At 40.6% G+C, this 21986-nt stretch overlaps 1 protein-coding gene across 1 annotated transcript in view; it reads right to left on the reverse strand.

Moving 5' to 3' along the window:
- Positions 1–18047, reverse strand: part of CEP295 (centrosomal protein 295) — a 47279-nt gene extending 29232 nt beyond the window's left edge. Inside the window, exons 1-10 of the mRNA XM_065407725.1 lie at positions 18011–18047; positions 16771–16904; positions 14822–15022; positions 12852–12976; positions 11932–12025; positions 7676–7789; positions 6356–6496; positions 2934–3117; positions 2483–2656; positions 949–1173 (exon numbers count right to left, since the gene is read on the reverse strand). Coding sequence (XP_065263797.1) covers positions 949–1173; positions 2483–2656; positions 2934–3117; positions 6356–6496; positions 7676–7789; positions 11932–12025; positions 12852–12976; positions 14822–15022; positions 16771–16904; positions 18011–18047 — 1429 coding nt within the window. The remainder of the gene's footprint in view (positions 1–948; positions 1174–2482; positions 2657–2933; positions 3118–6355; positions 6497–7675; positions 7790–11931; positions 12026–12851; positions 12977–14821; positions 15023–16770; positions 16905–18010) is intronic.
- Positions 18048–21986: the final 3939 nt, after the last annotated feature.

The following is a 21986-nucleotide window of genomic DNA, read 5'->3' on the forward strand; positions in this document are numbered from 1 at the left end:
AAAAGCAACAGCAGCGACTCAGATCTCTGCTGCCAGAAGGATAAAGTGTAGAGGCAGCACTGCTAGATAAAGACAGACTCTCCTCAGGCACCCTCAAGCAGAAGAGTTTTGAGCCTCTCCTTCTGCCTTCTCAGCATCCCCATGAATACCAGTCAGCTTCAATGGAGCATTTAAATGGAGAATGGTCACTGTTACCACTAGCTCTCCATATTCATGAGAAAAGGTTTCCTGCTTTCCTCTAGCAAGTGTATTTCTCACACCTTATTGACGAAGTAATAAATCACCACACACACATACACACACCTTAAAGGCAAAGCCATCCCCAAAATTTGAATGCCTGTTCAATTTAACAATGACATTACAGCAAATGCATTCACAAGTATAAGTAAAATGCTAATGTTAGTTACTTGATCATTTACTTATTAAATAATTACAGTACTGAACTGCCTAATAGTTACTCTAAAAACCAATCACATGCACTAATCCAATGACATCCCAGAAGCAAATGGGAGATAAACAAATGGCTGCAAAGTAATTACAAATCAAGCAGTAAACCCGATCTATTTCATGTTAAAGATAATTCAAAAGAGCTACTGAATCCAGGAACAGATGTCCTTCCAATTTATTGGTACTTGATATCCAATATGTCAAGAAATATGGGAGAAAGTGATTTCAGCCTCCCTTTAAATTCCTTTAAAAAAATTCAGAAATGGACCAATGGTAAAATTTTCAAAAACGTAAGTCTCATTGAAAGTCAAAAGGACTTAGGCCAAGTCACGTAGCCACTTTTTACCCCACGTCTACAAAATGACCAGAACAAAGCACCAACTTTAGGCTGTTCACTAAAGAGTTCTTATGGGTAAAGTAGTATTTACAGCTCTGCCCAGCCAGGCCCTCTTTGCTCTAAAAGCACACCTAATTTTAGTTGGGGAGCTACACAATACTTACCTATGGCTTCAGAGACTGAATCAGTATGTTGTTCATGACCAGGATCTGAATCACATAATCGTCTCTCTTCACTAGCAAGTGTTCCTGACTCAATTGTCTCAATTTCACTTTGAATCTCTGCTTCACATTTTGAAGTCCACTGGTCTTTTTGGCTCCGGATCTTATTTAGCAATTTTTTTAAGACCAGTTTTGATTGTGGTTGGGGAGCCACTCTCATTTCATGATCTAGGAGGAACACAGACCTCAAACTCTTAAAGGTATAAGAACAAGACAAAACAAGGTACACATTATGTACGTCATTGATTGTAAACAAAATCATCCTAGTAAGATATTTACCTTGGCAAAATTTGTTTTCATTAACTGCTTATACAAATGGATTAAGGAAATACAACAACTTTCTGACATGGAATAGAGACAGGTTCTCAACAGAATCTTAAAGTACCTTTTCAAAATATTTATAATATGCATGTATTAGTCAACATGCAATTTCACTAGTTACATTTACAAATCCTACAACTGCTTAGGATAGTCCTCACTACTACTCAACACAATTCATAGGACTGAGACAAAAAAACAAGAGTTCACTTTTTTCATTTGAAGTTTGTATTTATTACACTCCAATAAATTGTTTCTAGATGTTAAAATTAATTAAAAAGATGAAGATACCATGATCTCTGGTATTTAGTGTACTTTCTATTTTTATTTTTTTTTAACTCACTACTACATTTTCCAAAATTCCTGTACCAAAAAAAAACAAAACACAACTCTCTTTTCCCTCTGGTACATCCAAATAGCTTAATGTGACAAAGTTCCTCCTCTACCTTGGTGGGTCCTGCGCTTATTGGCGGATTTGCTCGCTTCACAGATTCACCCTGTGGGTCAGGAAACAGTCCAGAGACCTTCCCCTCTGGTAGAAGCTATAGTCCAGGCCAATTCCTCCTGTGTTTGATCAGGAGTTGGGAGGTATGGGGGGAACCCGGGCCCGCCCTCTACTCCGGGTTCCAGCCCAGGGCCCTGTGGACTGCAGCTGTTTAGAGTGCCTCCTGGTACAGTTGCACGACACCTACTACTCCCTGGGCTACTTCCCCATGGCCTCCTCCCAACACCTTCTTTGTCCTCACCACCGGACCTTCCTCCTGATGTCTGATAACGCTTGTACTTCTCAGTCCTCCAGCAGTACGCCTACTCACTCTCAGCTTCTTGCACTCCTCTTGCTCCCAGTTCCTCACACACACTTCCTCTCCTCTGGCTCCCCCCTGGCTTGAGTGGAGTGAGCCCTTTTATAGCATCAGAGGGGCCTTAATTAGAGTCAGGTGCTTAACTGCCTCACCTGACTCTTAGCAGGTTAATTGGAGTCAGGTGGTCTATTAGTCTGGAGCAGCCCCTGCTCTGGTCACTCAGGGAACAGAAAACTACTTATCCAGTGGCCAGTATATCTCCCTTCTGCTACTCTGCTGTTCCCAACTGGTCTGGGTCTATCACATTAAATAATGAAGTACATCCAATACAAGAGTTAAACTTGAAAGTTTCTTACTCTCTGGTTCACTAGGGTGCTGGGCTCTCTTTTCTGTCACCTCATCCATTTTTGGTTGAGTCTCACATGCAAAATCTGGCTCCAGGGAGATATCCAAGTCCTCATCTTGAGACCGATCAGAGGGAATTGGCAAAGGCTGTGGCTCTAGGTGCAAAATCATGTCTCCTTTCATTTCTAAATAAAGAAATGAAACCACGTGAAAGTCATATATATTCTATCTGTAATCTGAATAAAACCACTTTAAATTGCAGGATTAAGACCACCACACAAGAAGCTCCTCAAGAGTTCCAAAATTCAAAAGTCAATCTTACTCCAAAAATGTGTTTCAAAGAAACTAAGAAAGTTGTTTGAGGCTTTCAACACATATCTAATTTACATCTTCTACTACAAAGATTTTTTTTTTTTAATATTGTATGCTGACAGTGGCTCAAAATCTTTCAAAATAGCTTACTCCTATCTCCACTGTACATATCTTCAAAGGCAAACTCCAGTTCCCTCTGCCAGTCTTCTTTAATTTCCATGCGTCTGTATGCAGGTTCGAACAGCTGTGGTGGCATCTGTGCCACAATCTGTCTTCTGCGTGCCAGGTCCATATTCTGCATCTGTTCAAGTTCTTTCATTAGCCTTTCCCGGTCCTTCAAGTAGCAAAGTAATCAATTAACAGTTTAGCAGTCACATCCAGACAGTCTGATATTAGCTACCACAAAATTTGTTTAATGCTTGCTTCATACTGGAATACAAAATTCCTGAGCTTAAATACACACACACCTCTTAAAATATATCAATCTAGAATATCCTACACTCATTTATTGGCATGAAGAGTCATAATAGCACTGAAGGATCCGCTACAATGTTAAAGATCAGAAAATATACCCGTAGGCCAACTTTCCTAAATATAGGAGAACTCCACATTTTCTATTTTATAGAACAAAACATTCGGTCCTTGTTAAATTGCTGACCTGCAAAGGATTTTTTTTTAAAGATTGGGCTAGTACTCTCCTTGCATTGTCATGATGTATAAAAGCTCTGAAAGTCTGTTTTAAATATTTTTCCTTCTATTTTATACCTTAGAAATATCAGCAGTCAATTTTGGTCTTCCCTAGTTTTGCTGGATGACTGGCTGGAGTCTTGGAGGAGATTATATATATCATTAGCTCGCAAACTGTACCTGACAGATTGGGGATACTGAATATTTAAGGAAGACTTCTTTTCTCCAAACTGTTAGTCAAGTTAAACAAGTGTTGTAACTCCCTGGTTTTTGTTTTAACAGTGACTAAAATCCATTCTTTTCTTCAAAGCTCAACTTTCACTCATCTCTTGTGATATAATTTTTCTAATTCTCTAGTTGCCATCAAGACCTTTGTGCTAAACAGAAGCAGAATTGCTTATGTAAAATTAAAAAGGCAGAAATATAGGTTTTAAAAAAACGTTTCAGCCTTCTTAAATTATAAAAAAACAAAAGAGGCAAAAGTCCCATTTTTCTCATTTCCAACTGAAGTCAATAAGAGATGCAGTTACATAGAACCTAAGAAAAAAAAAATCACACCTTATATGACTCAAGTTGGGTAGCCAATCACCATGGCTCCAAAAATTAGTGGACACTTCTGCAAATGTTGGGCTGAATCTGTGCCTTCACTTGTCATTTGTAAAATGAAAATAATCTCTCTCCCCTTAAGGGGTTGTTATAAAGATAACTTCTTTAATCTTTCTGAAGTACTCAGATACTTTGGTGATAAGCACCACAGAACAGCCATAAGGCAATTAACAATTCTGTGTTCACTGCAAGGTGTAGACGGTGTACAATAAATAAGGCCTGGGTCCATTTACTGAAAGATGATAAAATATCAAACTTCTGCCTCATCCCTATACTTAATGAGGCACAGGGATTCTGTGGGGGAAAAAGTAGTATGTGATCTAGGCATCCTAGATATAACTTAATTATATCACAAACATAACCCACCACTAGTAAGTAAGTTAATTTCAGAAATTAAATCCTTCTCCCCATACAACAGTTTGTCATCTTTAAAGTTCCCCCCATATTCAAACAACTTGGGGGGGGGGGAAGATGAGCTCCACAATGTACTCAAAAGATCAGGGTATTTTGTATCCAGGGAGATGTGAATTCCAAAAAGTGGTAGGACGATCACTGGAAACACCCAGCCAACAGCGCTTTTTCATTTGTATCAGACTCAAGACAAGCAGAGATGCTTGGGGCTGAACTATGGCAGTATGGGACATGGGCTAGATTGAGAACAAACTCATTTAACTTGTCACTAAAGTTAATTTAAACGTAAGCTTTTGGAGGTAAAGTTCGTGCATTCCTACTAAAAGGTAGCTGCTGCTTCAGATTACCCCACCTGGAAAGTGAGGATAATTACCTTCCTCCCAGCTAATATTTTGTGGATTAAGTCTTATCAGTCTTGCTGCCTCTAAAGAATGCTGGGTTAAAATGTACATAGTTTGCAATCACCTTTACTATGCAGAATTAAAAATCACTCTGCCATCTCTTATAACATTAGGAAAGGAAGGGAGCAGAGTAGCTAAATTCAGAATATGTTTTAACTTTAGAACAGCCTAGTTATTCACACTCACTTCTGGGTATTGCTGAGCGCTGTGTCATCATTATGTAATAACACAGTTAAATACCTAAATGGGGATGAGAGGGACTATCAGAATTAGAGTTCAACTTCCAAAGTCAGGAATTTCACTATTACTTAATATAAAGCATAGTTCATTTTTAAATGTTTAAAAGAACTGTATTTTGCCTAAAATTAAATGTTTCAATATTCAGTTTTTAATGTTCATTTAGCATTGAAGCAAGAATTAAAGTAGGAAGAAAGTCTGATTATAGCGTATTAAATAAGGCTTTTGTAGATGTCAAGTAAAAATGTGAAACATGCCTAAGTAATTATAAACCCTATGTCCCATTGATTTTCACTCACGCACTTTTGAAAACTTTACCCTTCATTAAAACTTAATCCGGAGTTGAAGAAAATCAGTATAATAGTTTTATGAACATTTTTGAAGGTCACTAAAGGAATCACTACAGTTCTTAGAACACTGCGAGAGATGGGGGTTCTGAAATGCTTAAGCTTTGAATCTGCCTAAATTGTACCTGCTGTTTGACCACTTTATTGATTTAGACCACTTTAAGCAGTTTATTCACACTGCAGGACTTCAGTTAAAAACCCTTACATTAAAGGGGCAGCAGTGTTCAAGATCAAGCCAAATAGTTCAGAAGCAAAGAACTTAGAAGCATACCAGCAGAGTTCGCAAGCTTTGCAAAATTAATAGCTCAAATTCACACCACTTTTTTTTTTAAATCAGTCTCAGGCATTATTTACTATGTATATGTTTGTATGTGCGCAATTTTGGTAAAAAAATAAGTCAATTTAAAAGCCAAAATGTACATTCCCACTTCTTATGCACTTATTTCAATATTCCTTTTCCAGTGTTTGCAACTCAGAACCCATACCTAACCAAAAACCTTTTTATTTATTGTTTTCAAGTATTTTGAAAATTTGCTATATCAGGTTTTGTAAAATTTGGGCATTAGCCACAAAACCTGAACTATCTGCAGCATTCCTTTAATTTTCAAATCCCTTTCGTTTTAATGACAGAGAATTGCTTCTTACCTTCTGAACTTTCTGATTGCAGGGCTGAGCAAAATGAGAACAGTTTTCTTTTAAGGATATGCATTTTGAAAACATCCATTATTCCAAGGTCTTTCCTGAAGTCAGCATGTTCTAATTCAAACCAATTAATTTAGAATCCAGTTTACTATTGTTTGTTTTTTTAATTGCTGGTCATTTTGACATTTATGAAGAATTACAGTGTGAGCTGAGGGGTGAAAACATTTTCTACTTTGCTTACTTGTGCCAAATGGACCATCTTCAAGGCATGACTTCCTCTCAGATGTGCTTTTTCAAGCTGTTCTCTCCTATCTCTCTCTCCCTCTTTTTGTAGTTCGTCCAACCGCTTTGCTTCCTCTTCAGCTACTAACCGAGCATCTGGCTGGTAGTCAATTAGTAACAGTTCAAATATCACAAAGAATTGTGCAGACTCAAAATACAGTTGACAATAAATGAGTAATTCTGTATTCAATTATTCAGCCAAACTACTTTAAAAAGTAGTTATGAGTGGCTATACACAACTTGTAATGTATACAGCTCTCAACTGAACATGTACATAGTGACATCTATAATCCTCTCATTTTGAGATGTCAAATTGTTCTAGTTTCAAGTGCTACTGTGGAAGATCCCTTATACGTTTATAATAGCTTGGCTACACCAAAAAACACCCAGGATTTTTCATTCAATACAAGGTATAATGCTGAATACAGACAGTGCTATACATTTGATTTCATACCAGGCTGCAGAATTATTATTATTATTTTTTTTACACAACAGAAAAAACAGAAGTCTTCCCAGATTCATATGGAAAATAAACACATTCTGTGAGTTTTGCAAAGTAAGAGCCTTTTGAAATCTGGCCACTGAGAGTTGAAAAAAGTTAATGTGAAAACTCATGGCCTGTAAACAAGGAGAAAACATTTTCCAAGTTTCACATATGAAACACTCTGATGCATCTGCTCTTAGCCCTAGTCCTTGGGAAGGTGGGGGGGGGGGGGGGGGGGGGAGAAATCGATCTAAGTTACGCAACGTAACTTAGAACGACTTACTGTGGAGTCTTCACCGCAGTGAGTCGACTGCTGCTGCTCCCCCATCAACTCTCCCTGAGCCTCTTGTGGTGGGGGAGTACAGGAGTCGACGGGAGAGCGCTCGGGGGTTGATTTATCGCGTCTAGACTAAATCGACCCCCGCTGGATCGATCGCTGCCCGCCGATCCGGCAGGTAGTGTAGACATACCCTCAGTCTTTAGGCCACGATCCTTCAAACATTTAACAATCCTAGGTAATTTCAGGCAAACATGAACATAATGGGACTACTCAAGTAAGTATTTGCAGGACTGGGGCCCGAATACATACGCACAATGTACACTGTTACAGTCTTCACCATTTGAAATCCAAATTAGCTGACATGTTTTCATTTTAATTATGTGATACCAACTCCTAGATTTTAAACAAGTACTGTGAAACGAATATTTGTTGCAGCAGATTTAAAATCCATAGATACAATACAATAGTACTGAAATAAGGGAGCATACACCATAGGCATATTTGATATCAGTCACCTGCTGTGTGTCCATTTCTCTATCCACATAAGGTTCAGAAAGATGGTGATGAGTAACAGAAAAATTGTCAGCATTATAGACCTTCACCGTAGGCAGTCTTTTCACTTCAAAGTTCTAAAAAGCAGAAAGTACAAATAATCAGTTACTTTACCAGCGGCACTGTTTTCCATTATGAGCTAAATGGAACATAAATAAATGATTTGCATGCATTTTCAAACTTTATGTATATATTAACTAACAAACCACATTCAATATGAGGCATATCGAGAGGGTTTAATGACTGACAGGGTCTAACAGCCCAAGGCAAACTCCTCCCTGCCAACTGTCATTAATCTTAAGGATATGGTTCCAATTTTCAGCAGTATTACCTTAATTTAAAAGTGCTTTGTTTTTAATGTACTAATACAGATCCCAATTATAGCAGCTGTCACAATGTAGGACAACCATAATTACACAATATACTTTCAAATAACAAAGCAAAAATAAAATCTCTCAAATACACTCAACTGCAGACTACGTTTACAAATGCCTAAATGTCTTATGATGGTGTCAGAATTACTAGAAGTTCTGTTCAAGAAAAGACATTCCTTATATTAGCAAATGTCTACGCTGTTCCTACAAAATGTGTGCAATTGGGAGGAGGGAAGGGAAACAGATGAGTTAGCAACACTTAATTGAAACAAATCTTCAAACTTCGTTTCTGAATTTCCCTGGGCTTTTTAAAATGAGTGCCTAAAGGTTTAAATTGGGTTGGTGTATAACATCTGCAGGAGGGGGTCTCAGCCCACCAAAGCAAGGTTTCTCTCCTGCAGATGTTAGGGGCCCACAGATGGTGTGTGAGAGGATGCGAGTCATACCTGAGTAGGGTATGATGCAAACAAATGCAGCAGAGGCGACGGTTGGCCTTTATCCCCATTGAAAACTTCAACATATTCTCCCCATGTCTCATGCATATATACCCTGTACCTCTACTCCTGCGGTCCTCTGTACTCCCCATCCACACTCATGCCCCATCAGTGTTCTGTCTCCTTCATGTGCATCTATCTCATGTCTCCTTCAGAGGCCCCCATTCCAAGACTCCATGCCACCCCTTCATATGCCTTCCCCAGTCCTCTACTCCCATCTCTACACCTTTTTATATTTTCCAATGCCTCTGGCACAGCCCAGCACTTTGAACATCAAGGTGGCCAATATATATTCCACTATAAGTGTTGGCCCTTTAAACCCTATCTTTTTAACCCCCCCCCCCCCATCTCCCTTCTATTTGTTTCCCCTCAGCTCTCCCACCCTCCAAGATGCCCCCATCCCCCCCCAAAAAAAGACTTCTCACAAGGCCAACAAAATAAATGTGGAATTTCTAGGCCAAACCACTTCTGATAGATCATGAATAATAGAGGGTTAAAAAAATTCAGAAAATAGAGCTAAGTTTTCAAAATATCAATAACTTCAAAGCTGTCTGCTTTTTACTAGGTTTCCCAGAAAAACTTCTACCCCGGGGTAAGATGTAGCATGCAGAATTTCAAGGTTTTTTTGTTTTTGTATTAAGGCGTGGGGAGATGATTGGCTATACTGGGGAGCCAGTTTCAACCTTCCCAATGGAATGAGACTACCACTACTCTAAGTATTGAAAACACATGCTTTCTAGTCTAGAAATATTGGTGTTGCATCAATAATATAGCCCCACTGACAATTTAACTATTTTAAATGTCAAACAATATAAAAATAAGAGCTATCAGAATTATCTGGGACAATAAATGGAAGTAATTATAACAAACCCACATAAACTAAAATATTTATAGATACTAATTATAGCTTTGAAAATAGACAATTCCCATAACTATACTTAATTAGATAGATTACCTATTGCTAGCCCTATTCCCTACAACTTTAGGAATATAATGAGATATAGTTCTTTTGAAATATTTGAAAATTTAACATTAACAGATTACATTTTAATCAAATCTCCAGTATTTTATGCAAGAGTTGCAAATAATATTTGTTGCAAAGATGAGAAAGTTATGTCACAAGGCTGTAATTTTCCAATTAATGCTACAAAAAAATCTCTTTAGGATGCAAAAACAATTAGTGGCCTATTTCTCCATTTGTGATCAATGTTATTACTGCTTCTGGAGTTAAGAATCTGTCAGAGTTTCTATTAGGGGTTTACAATCCAGCCTGAAAAAAATTCACTCTACTCCAGCACACTGATCTTAGAGGCAGCAATTTTTTCTGCACTTTAACAAAACAAAACACAGTTTAAGCTATTTTTAAGAGTGCTGAAATCAAGAAGAGTTTACCAATTTAAAACAATTTGTTGTGCTTCTATAAGAACCATAACAATTTTTCAAAGGAAAAATTATGGGTCCCAGCAGTTTCCCCCCCCACCCCCAGTTACTAAGATTTCAATCCAGCACAGCACTTGCTCAATTTAAATTATGTAAGTATTCCCAATGAAGTCAATTGAGCTGTGTGCTCACAGTCAAGCATGTGCATAACTGCTTTGTAGGATCAAGGCCCAAATTATTCACATCTAAAAGCCACTGCCATGAGAGTAATTTCTTAGGCTTTCATACACTTTACGATAATATACTGTGATCCTTCAATATTAGAAGTGGATATACTGTCAACAGGTATATTAAGTGAGCTAACGGTAGGGACAGTTTTGAAAGACTTCTTTCTCTAATATTAAAGTATGTCTCATGTTATTTTTCAACCTTAGGCCCCAATTCTACAATAGATGGACCTTTGTGGTGCACAAAAGCCCCACAAAAGCAGACAATGGAACTTCAAGTGGATGTACATGTCTGTGCATGCAAAATTACTGCAGGATCAGGATCTTAGTTTTCATTCACTTTTCTAGACCACTGGTTTTAACAAAATGAATTTGTGACGTGTCATTACCTATTATTTATGAAAATATGCATATGATATGAATATGACATAACTGAGATGTACTTTATGCAAGATGGCTCATGTGAGATATGATTGGAAAGGAAGAGGGTCAAGTTGGGGAAACAAAGGATTCCTGCCTTATGTAAATCCTATTTAAGGGTGGGAAGGAAGGCAAATGGGACGACTCCTCTCCATGGCCTGTCTGCCCAAGATGAAAGACTGCAAAAGCCACCTGAAGGGAAGGCAAGGGAGGAGTTCAGACTGAGACAGGGGTCCAGTCTGAAAAGAAATATAACAAACTCTGAACCACGGAAACTTTGCAACCTGCCTAAAACAACATTCAGGGTAAGAAATTACATTGTGTAACCTGTTTAAGTATATTGAGCTTAGCTTGCGTACTTTGGTTTATTTGCTCAGTAATCTGCTTTGTTCTGTCTGTTATCCCTTATATTCACTTAAAATTCACCTTTTGTAGTTAATAAACTTATTGCTTGTTTATAATATAACCCAGTTTATGTAATTTCTAACAGGGGGAGGGCGGGAAGAGGCAAGAAGTTGTGCATATCTCCCTCCACACTGAGGCAGGGGGCGAATTTCATAAAACCTTTGTGTTTGTACCTCTTAAAAGGAGTGGGCATCAGAGGGCTGGAGCAAGCCCCTAAGGCTGAATCTTTCCAGACTGGATCTCTCTCTCTCTGTGCAGCTGGGTGTGACCCTGCCTGTGTGCTTGGCTGGAAGAGGCTTGTGAGCATAACCCAGCAAGGCCAGGTAAAGGGAACCCAGGCTGGCATAATAGACAGGCTCAGTGATGTCTCAGCACATCAGGTGACACCCCAAAGGGCCCAAACCGTCACAGAATTGTTCTAGCATATATTCTGTACTCCATATTCCACAAGCATAACAAAGAAAATGCAAAAACAGCTCAAGAAGAAAAGCTAACAGAATCTTAAAGCTCTCAGTTACACATGCAAACCAAAGTATATTATTAAATCATTAAAACAGGGGATTGGGGCTGTATATGTATTTTGGGGGAAGGGCATTTAAACTTTTGTTTAATTGCCTCAATGGTAATAAAGACTGAAAGAGCTCATTAATCAAGAAAAATCATATTAGTCTCACAAAACAAAAAAACCCACCACCACCACAAACCAAATTAAATATAAAAAACCTAATGACAAGGAATATGTTTGTGCATAAAAATTAATTCTTTAATTTGCCCTTGAATAGTCTTTGGTGAACTATTGCAACTTACAACATGCAAATAGTGAATTCAGATGTTATGCTTCCAGAAGACAGAATAAAGCCACAGTAATGCTTATATTTTACCCTGAAATTATCACCATCCCCACACATTGGATACTCACCTCAAAAGGATGGGGTGGAGGTGGTGGCAGGCTTGCAATTTTGGCAGCTCTCTCTTTTTCCACATACATTGCATGCTTACGTGCATTTGTTCGCCTTAGGCAAGAACAAAGAATGGTTGGGAAAAAGTGTTCAAACAGGAATACTAGCACTGTAAAAATCAAAGATAAACCTAAAAATTTATTTTAATTAATCTTTGTATGTACCCTTATAATAACTCTCAAGGGGTGAGTGAACAGACGTAATTTGATCAGTGAACAGGCAACTGAAAATGAAAGGCAACACTGAAGAATCAATATCTTGAAATAATGCAGATGGTCAAAAAGTGATCAGAATTGCAGAGTGCACAAGCTTCTGAACAAAATCAACCCCTCTTTTCAAATAAGCTTCCTGAATATCACTGGGCTGCATGTGTCACTTTGGTCAGCCCACTTTAATTTTTCAAATGTACACAAACTTACCTATAGTGCCTCATCTCTCCTCTAGTAATACTATCTTTTAACACATTTATTTTTTCACACCTGTTCAAATTTGAACTCATCTGCTGAGAACACTAAGAAGCATGACAGCCAGTGAAAAATATGATGGTGGATTTTATGAAGTGGATATCTGTCCCTCAGGAACAGAACCGAGATCAATTCATTTAATATGTCATTGAACAGCTGTCAACTACCCAAGTGGGCTGAAACCAGTGATGAGGGTGAAAAGCCCTTCATCGCACTGAGAGCTCCCTGAGCCATCTAGTTCATTTGACCATTTTATCCCCTTGTTTCTCAAGCTAGAATTCTTACCAAACTCCATAACTTCATCAAGCACTACATGGAATTCCTAAACTAAAAATGTACCAAACAAGAAGTCCTGCATTTCACTCTTTATACACTATAATCTGCATTTTAAAGACAAATAAATTACCGCTATATACCATGTTTGTTCTTTCAACAATTTTTCTTTTTGATTTTTCTGTTCTTTCAGGGCTTCCTTATGTCTCTTCTCTGCTCTTTGTTTCCTTTCCTCTGCTTCCTTTGCCAGAGCCACCAAATCAGGTTCCTTTACAATGAAATGCAATTAATGTTATAATAAACACTTCACCCAGATTCTAATTACTTATAATACTATCAACATGACAATTCAAGTATTACTGCTAACAAATATCAACTCATATGATAGAAATGCACCACTGTGTTTAATCCTATGCGGCAAGAATCTAAATATTCTGGATAATCACTTTCCCTTACTCTATTGCCTTTCTTATTTGCTCTTTGTATGGTACTGTACCAATAGTAACAAATTTGCCGTGCCCTCCCTCTTCTCCCTTTCCTCTCCCCATGTCATTCATTGGAACAGTTTGAAAAGCTTAGCTTCCCTCTGCATCTACTCACTGACTGCTAACTTCATCTATTGGAAGCAAGAAGAATTTTTCAAAATACCAATTTCATACCAAAGTGATACTAGCATTTCAAAGAACCATTACCACAATTTATCAACAATGGAATATTTTAGCAAAAGCTCCTTACAACGCCACATCCTTTTTGTACCTCCTTTTCCACTGTTGCCAATTCCTAGGATACATCAACAGTAACTCTATCCTTTGTAATTAATTGCCTCCTCTGATTATAGTACCAATATGCAATTCTACAGCACATTCCATCCTAGGATATTAAAGCTGTTCAGTAATAATTAAGTCTCAACACCAGGTGAAGTAGCACAATCCCCTTTTTATAGATGGAGAAACCGAGGCAAGGGTTAAGTGACTTACCAAATGTCATGCAGGAAATCTGTAGCAGAGCTAGGTCTCCTGACTTCTAGGGTAGGTCTACACAGCAACTAGACATTTGCAGCTGGCCTGCGCTCACTGGGCTCGGGCTGTTTGAGCCCACAAGTCTACATAGCAATTGAACAGCCCAGCAGCCCAAGCCCTGCAAGCCAGAGTTGGCTAGCACAGGCTAGCCACAGGTGTCTAGTTGCTGTTTAGACATACAATTAATGCATGGAGCTAGGGGCATGACAATCCTTCCTCTCTACAAACCTGACCCGAAGTCCGCAGAAGTCATTGGAGAGATTTTCCTTTATTTCAATGAGCTCTGAATCTGGCCCAGTGTAAGTCAGAGGAAAAACAATCGAGTTTTTGTGCAAACAGTTTACAACCACTGATGGGACTGTGACAGCGCAGAAAGCCCAGATAAAGCCCTTTGCAGCCCATAACAGGAGCTATGTGATGGGCTCTGCACAGGATTTTTGTAAAGATGTTCACGTACATTCACATGTATGTTTCAGAAAAGATGTGATCGTGTATAACTATATAACAGTTTTTTTGGTATGTGTCTGGGATAACTATTTACACAAGAAGCAAACAAGTCATCCCAAACACATACCAATAAAACTTATACTCTCATACACCATCATGTATTTTGTTTATGCTGAGTTTTAAACAGGTTTCTTCTGAAGTTTGCCTAAAAGATTACATTTCTGAATCAGACCAGTTGTCCATCCTGTCTGACCGTGACCTGTACCAGATTCTTTAGAGGAAGTCATGAGAAACCCTGTTTCTTCCTAAAACGTATCAATTAGAGGCTGTTTTGCACTCTGAGGCCTGAAGATTTTCATCCTTTATTTACATTTGCATTGCTTTATAAACACCAATAAAAAACTTTTATAGTACCACACACCATGCCTTATCTCATGGAAACATGTTTGTGTATAAAGGTGTATGTCAATATTTTTGCAAAGTTTTCAAAATTGGCTTTTTTTTAAAACATATCACTTCAGGCATTAGAAGTGCAAGGTCAGAAGCGTCACAGAAACTTGTAAGCCATAATCTTTATAATTTTAGTTCAGTAAATATTTTCTGTTAGCCTTGATGATGACACAACATCAAGTGACTTGCTTACTTACATTTTCCTTTGCCTGTCTGTGTCCATCTCCCACAGCTCTTAAACTTGACAGATAAAGTTTTTCCAAGGCTTTAATCTTCTGATTTTGTGCTTTCCACCACTCTGCTTTCAGTTCCTCTGCCAACTGATGTAGCTGCTCATCTCTCCTCTGCTTCACTTCTTGTCTTATCTGCACGGCAATGTACCTCTCCTGCTCTCTAACCTGAGCAAGTAAATTACATTTTATTAGTGACTTACCAGAGTTTATTTTTGTCGCAGACCCTTAACCAACTTACTGGTGACTCTTTCAGTCTCATCCACCTTACTGACTACTCAGATCAACCTAATTGGGTTCTGAGCATACCTAAGTTGCCATTTTCTCTCTTTTCCAAACTAAAAAGCTTAAATAAATGTGTAAGACTATTCATAATGAGCTACAGTTCATCAACCATTAACAGCCATAATTCAATGATGCATTGAATTATGCATTATGCATTATTATTAGGGGGGAGGGATAGCTCAGTGGTTTGAGCATTGGCCTGCTAAACCCAGGGTTGTGAGTTCAATCCTTGAGGGGGCCACTTGGGGATCTGGGGCAAAATCAGTACTTGGTCCTGCTAGTGAAGGCAGGGGGCTGGACTCGATGACCTTTCAAGGTCCCTTCCAGTTCTAGGAGATGGGATATCTCCATTAATTTCAATTTAATATCCTTCTCTCCATACAAGACAAAAGTCACCTGTCAACAGAGAGAGTTAAGAAGAGGCTAGCAAACAAGTCTCACATGTTGTTACAACATACTCCTGCCAAATCAGTGAGTACTGCTGAATGAAAGATTTACTAGTTGTAGAAAGTCTCTGCCCAAAAGACCACACAATCTAAACAGAGAATGTACAAGGAAGTAGGAAATGCAGCATTTTTTTCAGAAAGTTACAAGGGTGGAAAGGCAATTAGAAGCCAGGCTCTGAAGAACTTTAAAGGCAAGGTGCTTACATTTCCTTTGTACCAGGAGGAGCCAATAATGGCATTAAAAGATGGGCCAGACACAGCAGTAGCTAAAGTAGACAATTTAATGGCAGCATTTTGGATAGATTGAAGGAAGACAAAATGAGTATCCAGAAAACCAACGAGAGGAAAGTTGCAGTAGATGAGGGATGAAATAAGAGTAAGAGTAGTAGATACGGAGAGAAAGAGATAGATTTTAAGTATGTTACCTAGGAAAAAATTACAGAACTTATCAGCCACATGGATGCAAAGAGAGGGGAGAAGAGTTCAATTTTATATTAAGGCACCAAGCTGTAGTACATGGAGAATCATAGAATTTCCCCAAAGGTGACCACGGAGAAAAAGGAAGTTTAAGCGGAAAGTGGAGAAGTTCAGTTTTAATCATGTTTAGTTCGATTTGGCAATGCATCATCTAGAAGGAATGCCTAAAAGGCAATCAAGAATGTGAGTCTGTATGGAAGTGATACCTCAAGAGTAGAAAAATATATCCAAGTGGTCATTGTCAACATAGAATGGTGGTAGTTGAAGAGAGACATTCAGATGTGATTGTTCAGGAGTAAGGTGTAGAGGAAGAAAAGGAGCAAGGACAGAGCTCCATGGGGCGTGGGCAAAGAGCACTGAAGAGAGAAGCCACCACAAAAGGTACAATTAATTGACAATGAAAGCGTTTCACAAACTTACTCTGCAAAACACAACACAGTATGTTACCAAACTGAAAATTTTGCTGTGTGACAGTATCGTTTAAAAAAGTATCAGAGGGGTAGCCGTGTTAGTCTGGATCTGTAAAAAGCGACAGAGTCCGGTGGCATCTTATAGACTAACCTTATAGACTTATGCTCCAATACTTCTGTTAGTCTATAAGGTGCCACGGGACTCTTTGTCGCTGTTTAAAGAAGTGTATTCCTAAACTGCAGATGTTCTTTTCTTCAACCATCTAAATGAAAACTACTGTTGATAATGCAGACATACCTGCTGCAGCCTTAGTCTTCGTCGTCTTTCATATTCTTCTTTCAAAAGTAAAGCTTCTTCATTAGGACTAAGCCTCAGTCTCCCACCTTTTGCCACTTTTCTTTTCATCTTTGCATACATTGAATATTTGACTTCTGTATCAAAACAACATTAGAGAATGAAGTAAACATACTGTATTTAAAAATACTTACAGGAAATCAAAAATCTCGGCACAATCCTAAAAATCTATAAAGATACTCATGCTCATTGCACTTTGCCAAAAAACTCAATGGCATTAAGCATAAGTCTTTGCTACAAGCTTACAATCAAACGCATTTATCACTTAGCCACTAAACCTGCAATAAGCTCTCCATGGACGACAACTCCATTCACATGGCAATCACTGAGAGATTGGGGCCTCAGAAAGCATGCATGCTACAACTCCATTCAATTTATGAAACATATCAATAAAAGGTCATTGTACTGGTTATTTGGACTGAAAGTCTGAGACCTCCTGCTGTGGAAGAATATTTCAAACGGTGGATGGACTAAATGGCGCGTCATGGCCCTTACCTCCTCCTCATGCAGACCACCTTACCCACTCTTTCACAATTACTTTCAAGAAAAAGTAATATTACAAAAAAAAGTATTTTAAACTGTCTTTTAATGTAATTCAGCAACTGGAAACAAGGAGAGTGAGGATTATATGACCTGTAAATTCTCCACAGACCAGATGGGGAATCTCTACCGTATGAAGTTGTGAGCCAGATCAGCAACAGTCTGCTTGTAAAAATGACTAGAAAATAACCAGTTTTTCAGTGACCTTTTAACTACAAATTTTTTTTTTTTATGTGCTACTGGTATCTGTCCCTCATCAATGCTAATAAATTATAAATCAAAAGTCTGACATAGGCAGTGAGGGAGAAAAACACTGAGAAGAAGAGAGTGACACATTCTATTTCCTACTGAAATAGGAAAGGATAATTTCCGTGCAAAAACTGAAGAACTGAAATTTCAGGAGGAGGAAGAAGCATAAACTAAATCGGTAAAGCAGAAGCCACTTCTAAATGTTTGATATTTCAGCTTTTGGTACAATGTAGTGCAAGAAGTGAGTGCAAGAAGGTTGAAAATAAACTAGATTCATCTATTCAGTAGAATTCTGCATTGTAGGCATCACTGGAGTAACCAACCACTCACTATAATGAGGGAGCACCACACACTCTTATTTGGGAGAGGCAGTTTCTAGTGTTCTGTGTCTTACCATTTCCCCACACAAGCCCTCTAAAACCCGACTTCATTGTCTTTCTCCCAACTGCCCAGTTTACATCCGCCATGGGTATACAGTCTACCCACATGGTCTGTCTACATTGGCCTTTTTGACTTTGAGGTCACTAGCTGACCCTCAGCGCAGGGTAGTTAGTGCACGTGGGAAGACAAGGGAAGGGGGCACTCCCCAAACATTTGTTCCAGGCTGGCAGCGTTTGTGCTTTACCCCATGGCTCAGCCTACACCTGCATGTCCGGATTCTCTCAGGATGGGGCCCCAAAGCACACGGAGGGGTGCGGAGGGATTAGCGTCTCTCCAGAATTATCCTGCCTCCCCTTAAAAGTGGTTCACAGATAGGGCAGCCGCCCCCCCCAAAAAACTGGGAGCCCAGAAGAGCGGGGTCCGGGCCGCCACCTGAGGCCCGGAAACACCCCCCCCCAAGTCTATAGCGAGGCAGGCCGGCCCGCCGGGCACCCCAGGGGCCTCCCCCTGCCAGCCCACTCCCTTTCCCCAGCGGCGCAGCTCTGCCAGCTGCGGGCGGAGTCTGGGCTCCGCATATTGCTGGGGGGGAGGGGGGACCGACCCACGCCGAACACAACACCCCGCTGCCGCCGCAACAGCAGCACGGGAGCGGGGCGAGGCTGGGGAAAGGGGCGAATCTGCCGGGCGCCGACTCGCGCCGCTCCCCACCCCGCAGTCACAACAAAGGCTCCCCCATAACCCCGCTAGTTACCGACCTGCCCGCGCCCGGCCTCCGTCGTTTCAAACGGCTCCTTCCGGTCACCGGGTAAGGAGCCCACGTCGTCACATCCGCTGTCGTTCGAACCGCCCGCCAATGGCTAAGAGAGCAGCGCGAAGCCACCCCAGCAGCCTAGGCCATGAACCTACATTACGCATGCGCGGGGGAAGCTCTGTCGCTGGTTCCGCTCACGTGCCAATCAGAGGATTTTTTTTTGCAGGCTGGTGACCAGGAGAATAAGCCACGCCCCTGGGGTAGCATCATGGCTCCTGTTGGCCAATGGTAGCTAAGAAGGGCGGTGACTGGCCGGTGTAGTCGAGACACTTTTTCACCGGCGGGAAAAGAAGGCGCTGGCGCCAGTGTAAAAGGCCGGGGAGGGGGGGAGGGTGTGTGAGAGTGAATGGAGAGGCTGAGTGGTGGGGGGCCGGTTGGGGTGTTCCAGGGATGGGGTCCAGTGGGGCAAGGCTGGGCTGGAGGACGGTGGGCTGAGGCTGAGCTATGCGTTGTGTGGCGGTGGAAGCGCTGAGGGAGACTACGGACTCCTAGGAGCTAGCCCAGGGGCAGGGGCCGGTCAGAGTTAGGAAAAATAAATGTGTGGCTGTGGCAGAGCTAGAAAAGAAACAAGGGGCAGAAAGGCAGGAAAGAGTCATCGGTTATAACAATGCGCTCATTAGTCAAGGAAGGCTGTGGCGATAGAGGATAGAAAGGGTTACCATCTGTCTTGGTTTTCCAGAACAATTCTTCTTTTCGCACCTCGGTCCTCGTACATTTTTCAAATAATAGGAAATAGGCAGAGCCAATTTCTGCTTCCCAATTTCAACTGGTCCCCCAGGTCAATAGAGCCCTGTGCAGGTACAAAATTTATATCTGTGGATGTGGATATCTGTGGTTATAAATCAGTATCCATGGAGCTGCAGGGCTCTACCAGGAATCACAGTGGCAAAAGCAGCAGCCTAGGGGGGCTGCTCCCAGGAGTTTACGCCGGCAGCTTCTCCAGTGTAGCTCTCCAGTAGTTGCATCCGATGAAGTGGGCTGTAGCCCACGAAAGCTTATGCTTAAATAAATGTGTTAGTCTCTAAGGTGCCACAAATACTCCTGTTCTTTTTGCGGATACAGACTAACACGGCTGCTACTCTGAATCCAGTGTAGCTGTACCACTCCCAACCCTGCCCACTGGGGCAGGCACCAGGCTCACCGGCAGCTGACCCTGGTTGCACTAGTGCAGTGGGCAGAGCTGAGCATAGAATAAGTAATACTATACTAGGGCTTATTGTAGAAGGCCAAGGAATTAAAAGCTCCAATGAAAAAAAATGGGAGCCTTAGTAGAAATATTCTACAATGTTAGTAATGGTGAAAATCAGAGTATAGAAATCTGGGGGGGACTGAGGTGAGATCATGAAAGAGAATCATGAGAACTAGAAGAGGTGGGAGGAAGATGAGGTTATGATATTAACATGAAAACTTCTGTATGGGAGAACTTCAAAAAGTTATAGCTAAAAGCAAAAAGTCTGCACCAGACGAGGATAGCATATGTAATGAAATGGTAAAACATCTGGATGGAGTCTGAAAATACTGCTAAAACTGTACAACAGTTTTTGGGGGAAAGGTGAGCTACCAATGGAGTGGAAACATGCGTTTGTAGTCCCAGTGTGGAAACCTCATAAGCTTCAAACAAGACTTGATGCTTACGGGCCAATTGCCCTTACATCATGTATGGGTAAAGCCATGGAAAGAATGAAAGATTAACAACATATATAAAGAGAAATGTACTTACAGAGAACATACGAAGTGGGTTCAGGAGAGGAAGGAGTACAGCTGATTATATAGTAGACTTCAGACAAACACAAAAAAGTATGAGAAATAAGTAGCTTTCCTAGATATTGAAAAAGCATCGGATGTATTCTGGAGAGAGGGCTTATTGCATAAAATAGCATCCATGGACATAAAAAAGAAGAATATATAGGTAAACAAAGGATTTCTTAAGTAAAAACTATGCAGGTTAAAGTAGGGAAAGCCTACTCTAGCATATATATAATCACAAACAATACTCCACAGGGGAGTGTAATCAACCCTACTTTATTCAACATGATAAACGACCTCCAAAAAAGGATGAGTGCAGGAATAGGTATTTCCTTGTTTGCAGATACCACACCATAAAAAGAGGAACCAGGAAATAACGGAGAAGAGAATAATGACACTCTTAGGAAAAGTGGGTGTTACCAGATTTGCCCGTTACTTTGGGGTATGCTCATTTATTAGGGTTACTCTTCGGGGGGGGAGGGTGTTCTGTAATTCTATCAATGTACTGTTTGTGTCGTGCATGTTTTCATATGGAGCGCTACTTCTGCCTGATGCAAGTCCCCTCCCAATGGAGCTATCCTTCAGGACCTAGGTTCCCTAAGGCTGGGTTCCTCCAGCCCCAGCACCGGATGAACACACACACATACATTAACAGAGCAAGTCTGAGCAGACCGGGTCAATCAGCACTTTCAAGCTGCCACCTTTATGTGCCAAAGGTACCGCACCGGAATAGAGTAAACCTGAGCAGGCTGGGTCGAACAGCTCTTCCAGGCTGCCACCATTATATGCCCCTGTACTCAGCGGACTGGGTCAAGGTAGAAAAGAAGAGAGAGAGAGAGAGAGAAGGATCTCACCGCTAGCTGAATCTTGAACTGGTCGGGGTTCCCAGGTGATGGTGGTAGCTCAGAGTCCTGAGTGCTGGAGACTGGCAGAGCCCCCAGCATGATCAGTCAAGAGAAGATGAAATCCAAGTGCAACTGATGCAGAGTTTGGGTCCATGCATCAGAACACTTACTTGAACATAGGTAGGGGTTTTTGTAGGGAAACAACAAGGGTTCAAGGGAGAACACTAGATTTGTTTATGGGTAAAGTGATGACTCAAGGTTTTCTTTAGGCTAGACAATAGGAGCTGATCACTCTTGGCTATGGGTGGTGGTTTCTTCCAGGGAGCTTACAATGCAATTAGGCTGCTTCAGTACTTTGGATATCAATCAAGGATTCATTCCTAGAATTGGTCTGATAACTGCTGAGCTGGGTGTGTGCAGGCGTAGGTTCATTAACATCTGGAGCAGAGATCCCCCATGATGCAGTGCTTCCCTGCTTTTCTGGTCCCAGAGTTCAGTGCAGTTCTCTGTTCTCCATTCTGTATGCTAATGGATATGTCTCCCTGTCCCATCTTTCATGCAGATGAGGCTAAGGGAGTTGCCTCTGT

This window comes from Emys orbicularis, chromosome 1 (assembly GCF_028017835.1).
Source record: "Emys orbicularis isolate rEmyOrb1 chromosome 1, rEmyOrb1.hap1, whole genome shotgun sequence".
NCBI lineage: Eukaryota > Metazoa > Chordata > Testudines > Emydidae > Emys > Emys orbicularis.